Consider the following 9,892-nt stretch of genomic DNA (forward strand, 5'->3'; position numbering starts at 1 on the left):
CCACTCTGTCCAGCTGTTGATGCCTAGAACCAACGCACCCCTTCATGCTCTGGGCCGTGGGACACAGTGTGCCTGGAACCAGAAGGCCTGGTTCCAATGCTGGCTCTAGCACTTACTAGCGGTGTGACCCTAGACAAGGTATTTAACTATTCAGTGCCTCGGTTTCCTCACCTGTTCAATGGGGGATAATATTAGTGCCTGCCGCATGGGGCTTTGTGAGGATAAAGTGGGTGATGCTCTTTTAAGACACCCCAGAATACGAAGAAGACTCCTGCTTATGGGATCGAGAGCCATTTTATCCCCTCTGTCCTTCCTTGAATCCTCACATCTACCCCATTTTGCCACTGAATAAACTGAAGCCCAGAAAGGGGAAGGGACTTACGCAGTTCACATAGGGAGTTCATGGCAGGTCCGTGCACCTTCCTCTGGCGCTGTTTGGATGGTGTGAACCACGCCCCACCCCCACCCCAAGCTGTCTCTTCTCCTCCCCAGAGTTGGGAGGGTTTCAGTCCAGGCCAGTGGCATAGGCCCAGCCCCCAGATGACCGAGGACAAGACTTCAGCTTCCCAGGAAGGCGGCGAACTGGCCTAAGGATGTCTCCTCAGCAGCCCCTCATGTCCAAACCTCCCTCCCCTGCCCCAGGTCAGCAACTGGATGGAGCAGGAAGGAAGCCAGTGCCTGCAAGTGCTGACCCCCAAGGACGGAAGCTTGGAGACAGTGGAGAAAGCCCACGCAGAGTTTGAGGACTTCTTCCTTCAGGCTGCGGTATGTTTAGAAAACTGAGGGGGGTGGTGGGAGCAGATAGAGAGGGCAGGAGACGGGGGTGGCACTGCTGGGGAAAAGTTGCGGAGGCGGGAGAGTGGAAGAAAGCTTCCCAAGACAGTGAGGAGAGCAACTTGGAACACAAAGCATTCAGCTTAGATATTGTCTTCTCCAGGGAGCCTTCCCTGACTACCAAGTGCAAAGATGACCCATCTCAGAATGCCTGGAGGGTTTCTTAAAATACACATTCCAGGGTCCTACCGTAGCCCTACTGAGCCAGCCTCAGAGAGCTGGGGTGGGGGGAGAGAATCTGCATCCTTGATGTGCTGGGTCCTGGGGCACAGGGTGATTCAGCCTCTGTTTCAGCCCTTGGGGAACTTCCAGGCCAGTAGAGGGTGGGGACAAGATGCGGGGCTGGGGGCAACAGGGAAATAGCCAGAAAGGGAGAACTGTGGGGACACAGATGAGGAGCCTGTAACCCAGACTCTGGGGTTGGAGAATTTTGCCAGAAGGGGATGACGCTAAGCAGAATCCCAACAGGCAAAGTAAACCCTGGGTTCCCATTTTATAGATGAGGAAACTGAGGCTCAGGAAGTCTCATAACCCAGTAGTAAGGCTGGAGCTGAGTAGACACCCCTCCCCTCCCTGCTCAGGCCCAGTACCGCCGTGGCCTGGAGCTGTGCAAGCAGGCGGTCCAGCTGGGAGCTGCAGCCAGGGCCAGGGAGGCGGGAGGAACAGAGCTTCTGGAGCTGGCAGGCTTCACCTTCACCCAGCGGGCCTTCCAGGCTAAGCTGACCCACTTCTACATGGCAGCCGAGCGGCAACGCACAGACCTGGAGACGCTGCTCCACCTCCACCACTTCTGCAAGAAGGTGAGCCTGGCGGCCCACCTGCATAGACTCCCCTCCCAACACCTAGGACATAGGGTGGGGGCAGGGAACAGCCTAGACACAGCACTAGGCTCTTTTCATTCCATAGTCCCGTGAGGGGGAAAACGCATTACCTGCATTTTCCAGAAGGGAAACAAGGTTTGCAAGGTTAAGTTACCCTCCTTAAACCAGGTCCAGCTAATCCCTGACCCCAGCTTGTCCCACTACACAGGCAGTCTCCCAGTGACCCGGATATCATCTCTCAATGGAAATCACCTGCTTCTTAAACACTGGGATTAGGGGAAGTATCCTGGGGATTTCTGAGAATCTGATCAAAGCCATAGACTTTCCCTCCACACATAGACCTCTGCAGGCAACTTCATAGGGTCAGGACCAGGCTCAGAACCTTGATCTCATCCCACCCCTCTCTTGCAGTGTTAGGGAAACAGGATCAGAGACGTGCCATCACTTAGCCAAGGTCACACAGCGAGGCATGGCACCATTCTTGTGCTCTTTCCCATGCCCCACCTTGCCCTGCACAGATGGGTTGGAGGGGACAGCTGGGGGAGGAAGGGAGGGACAGCTGGCTGAGGGTGGGCCCAGAGGCTGCTCTGAGCATCCTCAGAACAGAGGCCTCAGTCCTCACCAGGAACCCAGCGTTTGGCCAGGAGGGAGGAGGAGGGGGTAGGGCTACTGGGGCAAGGGTCGGGGACACGGGCAGAGGTGAGTTAGGAAGCAAGAATAACTCCGTTACTTTGCATCTGTCGTCTCTTGGAACCCAGTGTGGCAAGGTTGACCAGCTCCATTGTACAGATGAGGAAACTGAGGGCCCAGAGAGGGGCAGCATCTTGCCCAAGGCCACACAGCTAGAGAAAAGAAGAGCTGGAATTTGAACCCAGATGTGTCCATGTGCTATGTTCTTCTCCAAAGGGGAGGGAAATGACAAGCAGTTCTTGTGTCCAAGCAGACGTGATGACGATGGTGATGAGGGTTAGATGACTATTATGGGGTAGCCCACATTATTGACTGTGTTCACCACGCCAGACCCTCCTAAAAGCACTTTGCACACCTTGCCCGATTTAATTCTCATCGTATCTTTGTGAGGGAGGGGCACCAACATTGTTTCCATTTTACAGATGAGGAAACTGAGGTCCAAAGAGGAAAGTGGCTTTCTCAACATCCCCTAGCCCGGTTGGTCAAGCAGGATTTGACTTCCGAGCCCCTGCCCCTCTTAAATCCATTTAGCCAAATCCCTCGTTTTTCTGATGGGGAAACTGAGGCCCAGGGGGAGCAAGGGAGCAGCCTGAGAGAGCTGTAACCCAGATGAGAGAAGAACCCACACCTCTGGCCTGGGCCCAGTGCCCTCAGCTGCCCCTCGCACTGGCCACTGACGATGGAGCATGGGAAGGGGCTGACCTCAGCCTCCCAGCTGTCAGGCCAGCCCAGCACACAGGGCACCAAGAACGCAGATGCTTCGGGGGCAGCGGGAGGGACTCGGTCAATTCACACCTGGGGCACTGGAAGGACAGGCCACTCTCTGTCTCCCTCAGGCAAGGGAGGTAGATGTGGGCAGAGGCAGCGAAGGGATCCCCCGCGCCCAGCTGTTCAGCAGTTAGAGGGCGCGACAGCAGCAGGATCTGAGACTTGGTCAGGGATAGGCCTGCCGGGCTCTGTGATCTCAGCAGTGGCCTTCACTGCTCTGGGCCTCAGCTCCTTGTCAGGAATAACGATGGGGCTTCCCTGGTGGCGCAGTGGTGGAGAATCCGCCGGTCGATGCAGGGGACACGGGTTCGTGCCCCGGTCCGGGAGGATCCCGCGTGCCGCGGAGCGGCTAGGCCCGTGAGCCATGGCCGCTGAGCCTGCACGTCCGGAGCCTGTGCTCCACAAAGGGAGAGGCCACAACAGTGAGAGGCCCGCGTACCGCAAAAAAAAAAAAAAAAAAAAAAAAAAAGAAAGAAGAAGAATGATGATAATAATAATAACCAATGCTTAGGTACGGAGTTCTTATTGTCTGCAGGCCCTGTTCTAGTCATTTCACATATGGTTTTAGGGTCACTCCAACCTTGTGAGGCAGGAAACACAGAGAAATCAAGTCACTTACCCAGGGTCACACAGCTAGGAAGTGGCATAGTTGAGATTCAAACCCAGGTCATCTGGCTCTAGTGCAGAGAAGTGAGAATTAAATTAAACGTAAGTAACCCCTCCCCCCGCCCCTACACCCGACTTTGCTCAAATCTGGAATTATTATTTTTAACACCGATATTATTATTGTCACTAGTAGTAGTGGTAGGAGTAATGCCTCATGGGTTAAGGGGATCTGGAAGCTTCTCTCCCTTTTTTACTAATTTTAGCTGATTTCAGCCCCATCAGCCTTCCCTGGAGAAAGCAAACTGGCTCCAGCACTGAGGCCTTTGCACTGGCTGTTCCCTCAGCCTGGAAAGCTCTTCCCCTCGACAGCCCCTTCTCCTCTCTGGCCCTGAATTTTACTCCACACAGCAAGGGGTGGGGCAAGATGACTTCTGAGGTGTTCTCCACCTCTGTCCAGCTTGGCCTGGAATATCTGGTCCCAGACAGACGGACAGACGGACAGACAGGACAGCTCAGTGCTGGGCTCAGCCCCAGGTGGAGAGTAGGCACGCGGCAGCTTTGGCACTAAATAATAATAACACGATTGTGTCGCTAACGGAGATTTATGGAGCCCTTTCCCAGCCATGAGCTCAATGTGCTTCTGCAAATATGAAACCATTTATCTAAAGACAAGTTCCCTTAATCCGCGGAAAGATGGTTTCCTCGGAGAAAATTGTTCTCCAATCCCCACTACCTAACAGCTTGCTTCTAAATTAATGGAGAGAAAGATGATGTTTTTCACGAGCTGCTGGGAACATGTTGGCTCCTTTGCAGCCTGCAGACATTTTGTGGGTGAAGTGGGGACAGGCAGGATCCTAAAATGTGGCAGAGGCCCAGCCAGAGCGAGGGGGCCTCCGGGCCTGGGCTGGCTGACAGTCTCACTGTGTGACTGCAAGGGCAGGGCCCTTCCTGGGCCAGTTTCTCCTGTGCAAGGAGGTGCTTGGAAGATACCCTCTTGAGGGCTGGTCAGAGCTGAGTTTGAACCCCAGCTCCTCCCTTACTTGCAGCGTGACCTGGGACAAGTGATTTCACGTGTGTGAGCCTCAGTTTCCTCCTCTGTAAAATGGGCTGCTGGTTCAGTGTGATCCTACATGAGATGCACAGAGCCTGGCAAACAGTCAGTGTTCAATAAATATTAGCCAGACTCCTCCCTCAGCACCACTTATGAGGGGTTCATACAATCTGAGAATCCAAATTTTCGGCACTCAAATTTTCAGGATTATGTATCACAACCTCTACTTTACTGAGGGGGAAACTGAGCCCCAGAGAGGGGTGAGTCCTTGCTGGCGCCTAAGTCTGTAAGACTGTGCCTGAAGATCCCAAGGGTTCTGGGGACTGTTTCCCGGTGGGTAACGGAGGGTGGTGTTCCCTGGGGAAGAAAGGGAAATATTGTCATCATCAGCAGTGGAGAAAATCACAGCTGTGCTAAGAGAGGCCCTAACACTGATTGGACATTTTTGTATTAATTCAGTCTAGCTATATTTATTCTTTAAGCCTCCTCTTGGCTCAGAGAGGCATATCCCTGGCCTCATGGGACCCCCATCTCCCTCTCTTCTTGTCTCCCAGATGACCTGGTTCCACATGGACTGCCAGGACCTGATGGCCCAGCTCAGGCTGGGCAAGGCCCAAAGGGCCAGCCCTGGGGACCAGCGCCGCCTCCACCGCTACCTGCAGCGCCTGACGTCCGAGTTCCCTGCTGAGAAGCTCACGGCCATGCGGCTGCAGGTGGCCTCTCTGAGCTGGGAGGGCCTGGGCCAGGACCTGTGGGAGGAGGCCCGAGAGAGGCACGAGGAGATCCAGACCCTCCTGAAGAAGGCACTGGCCCACTGTCCACGCCCGGCAGGTCCCCCGTCCCACCCGGCGGGCCGGGAACTCAGAGGGGCGGCCGCCGAGGACCAGGACCTGAATGGAGAAGTCACTTACAAGGGAAGATGGGACCTGCCCCTCCAGGACTCACTGGGTCTGGATCATTCGCCAAAATCCTGTTGGCCTCCTTGGACCCCCGGACGTGTACAGAACAGAAATTTCCAAGCAGCCCCTCCACCCCAGGAAGCTGGCCAGGCTTTTGAAGCTGATGAAGGCAGAAGCCCGCATGGGCCCCTGGATCCTGCCCCTGAGCGTTTTCTCACCACCCTCCTCTCCTGGCAGCGGCTCCCCAGGCAGAGTCAGATCCCCCGGCCCACTGCGGGCAGCTTCTCCTCGGAGGGGACGGACTCACAGACGTCTCTGGAGGACTCACCCCACACAAGTCCCCCTGCATCCCTCTAGCTGGGAGTTCCCGTCAATCACACCAGGCTCCGGCAGGGATGGGTATGGTTCGGGTGGGGCCCAGCTAAAGACAGAGCTGGGGAGCCCTGGACCATCCGTCAGGACGTGGCTACTGAGTTTGGCCCATGCTCGGTGGATAAGAACTCACGCCTGCTCCCGGCCCCAGGAAGCTCTGGGAAGATGCGACTCTCACATTCAGAATAGTGAGAGGGCAGGGGAGGGCAGGGCAGGACGCGGAAGAGTGTGAGATGGGCTCCAAAACCCTGGAGTCTCATCATGGAAAGAGCTGTTGGTACAGATCCTTCCAGAGATCTCCGACCTAGGCAGGCCAGATCCCTACCTGGGGTTCAGGGGTATGTAAGCTTCCCCTTGGGGCACAAGGGGCAAAGTTGCCCTCATAATAGAACCCAGGGTGGGGAGATTGGGGGAGTGGCTTCTTGTCTTAGGGTCCTACGAAACAGACCACACAAGGATTCGAGTGCGCATTTATTTGGCGGAAGAGCAGGGGAGCGAGTCTGGGAAGGGAATAAAGGGGGTGCTGTCAAGTGAATGACCACATGTAATTTATCCACTGACGCCACTGGCCTTGGGCAAAGAGAATCACCTGCTGGAGGCCAGTTAGTGCACAAGGAAGGGGTAAGGGAGGGGGACTGTCTGCTGCACCTCTACTCTGTCACTTGGCTTCTCCAACAGACATGAGCATCTGTCTCAAGTTCAAGGAACCCCAGAGAGGACCACCTCCCTCTCCCATGATCTCTGCCTTCTTCCCCTCCCCACCACAGCTCCTCAGACCCACCCCCAAGCCCGACCTCTCTTTAGGCACAGCCTCTGGTGCCTGGCGTCATTGGGTTCTGCTATGGTTGGGGCTGGAGGTTAGGGAGCCTTGTCCCCATCCAGCAGGTGGTGTGGGAGGACAGTGAGAAGAGGCTTGAGATGCTCTGATTTCAGATAGAGCATCTAGAAGACAGCCCAGAGTGACCATGGCTAGCGCCTCCCCTGAATGTCATTATCCTGAGAATGTGCACCCATCTCTGCCCTAGGATGCATCACCAAGATGGCCTCTGGTAGCCCAGCCCTGGAATTTTCCTGGCTCCAGGAAGAGGGTGGGGTGCACATCCTCCCACAAGATGAGGCTGTGGAAGGAGAGGGAGGCAGGACTGGAGTGGGCCTGAGAGGACAAACAGGGTTTCTCAAGGGTAATCTTGGGCTTCCCTGGTGGCGCAGTGGTTAAGCATCTGCCTGCCAATGCAGGGGACATGGGTTCAAGCCCTGGTCTCGGAAGATCCCACATGCCGCGGAGCAACTAAACCTGTGCGCCACAACTACTGACCCTGTGCTCTAGAGCCCGCAAGCCACAGCCACTGAGCCCATGCGCCACAACTACTGAAGCCTGCGCGCCTAGAGCCCGTGCTTCGCCACAAGAGAGGCCACCGCGATGAGAAGCCCACACACTGCAACGAAGAGTAGCCCCCTCTCGCCACAACTAGAGAAAGCCCGCGCGCAGCAATGAAGACCCAACTCAGCCAAAAATAAATAAATAAAATAAGTAAATTTTAAAAAAATTATTTAAAAAAAGAGTAATCTCAGCAGAGAGAGCCACACAAACCTCAATGCCCAAAATACCTTCGGGAATCTTCCAGGACTCAAGATTTCATCAAGAGTGGTCTGGGGCCTGTCTGCCTCAGAACCACGAGCAGAGCTGATCAAAGGCAGTGTCTTAGGGGATCCCACCCCAGATAGTTAAAACCAGACCCTTGGGGCAGGGGTGGCTGGAGTCTGCACGTGTAACCAAGTGCTCATGCAACACAGTGAGGTGGGGTGCTGTTGGGAAACCCTTGGGGCTGAGGCCTGAGCCGCCCCCAACCCCCACCCCAAGCCAGCTCTGATTCTTGCATTCCAGTCTCCTGTCTTCTGTCCAGACAGGCCTGAGGATGCAGGAGGCATTTGATCAGTCCATCTCCATCCAGGCCTGTTGCCTCAGAAGGGGGCCGAAGGCTCTTAAAATGCTGTTGCCATAGCAACAGCATCCAGCCAGTAGGGACCACAGGCAGGGAGCCAGGGTACCCGGGGTGCAAGGATGAAAACTGACTTCTGAGAGACTACAGCTATGGCTAGTGCTCAGGGGGGCTGAGGAGGGGTATGGATAATACAAGAATCCTTGGGAGGGAGGGGCCCCCAAAGCCATCTTGTACATCCCTCTGTCTCCAGAAAGAGCCGAACGCCCACAACTTGTCTACTCACAGCAGCCCAAAGGGGAGAAGGGGATGCAGAAATGAAATATAATAATGAATAATAATATTACTAGCCAACATTTAGTCTGCATTTTCTTTGTGCCTGACTTGGTGCTAAGCCCTTTAAAAGCTTTGTGGGGCTTGTTGAAATGTTCACAACAATCCAATGAAGCCAATACTAGTTTCACCCCATTTTACTGAGGAGGAAACTGCTTTTCAAGCTCCAGGGGTTGGTGGGCAAGAGGTGATAGGAGGAGCATGGCCTGGGAGTCAGGGACCTCACGTGACACTTCCGCCCTGCTGCCAGCTGCCTGTGTGACCCCGGGCAGGTTGCTTCCCCTTTCTAGCCCTTGGTTTACCCTATCTGTACAATCAGGTCATTGAATGGATAAGGATCTTTCTTGTCTTTGGAATCAGAGAGGCCAGCCTTTGAATCCAGGCTTAATAGCCTGGTGATTCTGAGCAGATGGCCACCTCTCAGTTTTCCCATCTGTCCAATGGGTTTGTCAAGCCTGCTGGGCCAGGATAATAAGATCCTGGGATCTCTGAGCTCCACACCAGGCCTCTTCCTCTCCAGAGGGGTGGCCATCTTGTAAAGTCTGAGAAACCCACTGGGGCAGTGGTAGGACTGAACCCAAATTGTAGTTTAGGCACTTTACAGTTTACGGTGTATTTTTTGTCCATACATTTCTTCATCCAATATTCCCTACAACCCTGAGGGCACAAAAAGTCACACTGTAGGATGTCTCCATTTTACAGATGAGAAGACTGAGGACTGGAGAGGGGAGGGGACTGGCCCAAGGTCACACAGCAAGGAAAGGAATGACTAGAGAAGGGGAAACCTCAAAATCTGGACCTAGTTCTTGTCCATGCCTAATCCAGGAGAGCAGATGTCAGCCACTCTGGCACCCCACACCCTCATGCCTTCAAGTTACCCACATCAGACCCTGACAGGGCAGTAGGCAGCACAGGCTGCCCTCCTGAAACAGAGATGTTCTGTTCTCTGCAAGCTGTGAACTGGCTTCCAGCCCAGGACAAACCCATCAGGCCCGAAACCCCACCCACTCCCAGCTGCAAAATAGCTGTCTGAGGCCAGAGCCAGTGGGCCTCCTGGAGAATAAACAAGCCCTCTGGCTGGGCGGCAGGATCCTTGGATCCCATCCCCTTCAGTCTGCGGCATGACGGGGACCTGGGTGAACCACCGCACTTCCTCAGGCCTCATTTTCTCCATCTTTGAAGTGGGGGGATTGGGCAAGACCAGGGATGGCAAACGGGTGTTGTCTGGCCTGTGGAACTCCTGATCTGCCCTCCCAATCCTGCCTCCCTCTCTGTGTACTGACTATGCATCCAGGCACCCAGGCTGAAAACCTGCAAGATGTCCTTGAACTTCCCCAGAGCCCCCAGATCCACCCCCCTCATCTCTCTCTAATCTTCTTTCTCCCTCCACCTCCCCATCCTCATCCCAGTCTCCATCCTCTCTCCCCCTGGACAGTTGTAACAGTATCCTCAGTGGTCCTCCTGCAGCCACTTGGGCCCTTTTATCCATCCTCCACAGAGAGGCTAGAGGGACCTTTGCAAAATGTAAAATAATGCCAGTCCCTGCTTAATAGAGCCCAGTGGCATCCCATGGCTCTC

The 9,892-nt window shown here is 54.8% G+C and overlaps 1 protein-coding gene across 1 annotated transcript in view; it reads left to right on the forward strand.

The window, feature by feature from the left end:
• KIAA1755 overlaps positions 1 to 6,600 on the forward strand; it is a 42,917-nt gene extending 36,317 nt beyond the window's left edge. Inside the window, exons 12-14 of the mRNA XM_082644629.1 lie at positions 643 to 765; positions 1,416 to 1,634; positions 5,325 to 6,600. Of these exons, the coding sequence (XP_082500755.1) occupies positions 643 to 765; positions 1,416 to 1,634; positions 5,325 to 6,026 (1,044 nt within the window). The 3' untranslated portion in view covers positions 6,027 to 6,600. The remainder of the gene's footprint in view (positions 1 to 642; positions 766 to 1,415; positions 1,635 to 5,324) is intronic.
• The last annotated feature ends 3,292 nt before the right edge of the window (positions 6,601 to 9,892 follow it).

This window comes from Mesoplodon mirus, assembly GCF_964341445.2.
Source record: "Mesoplodon mirus genome assembly, chromosome: 15".
Classification (NCBI taxonomy): Eukaryota; Metazoa; Chordata; class Mammalia; order Artiodactyla; family Ziphiidae; genus Mesoplodon; species Mesoplodon mirus.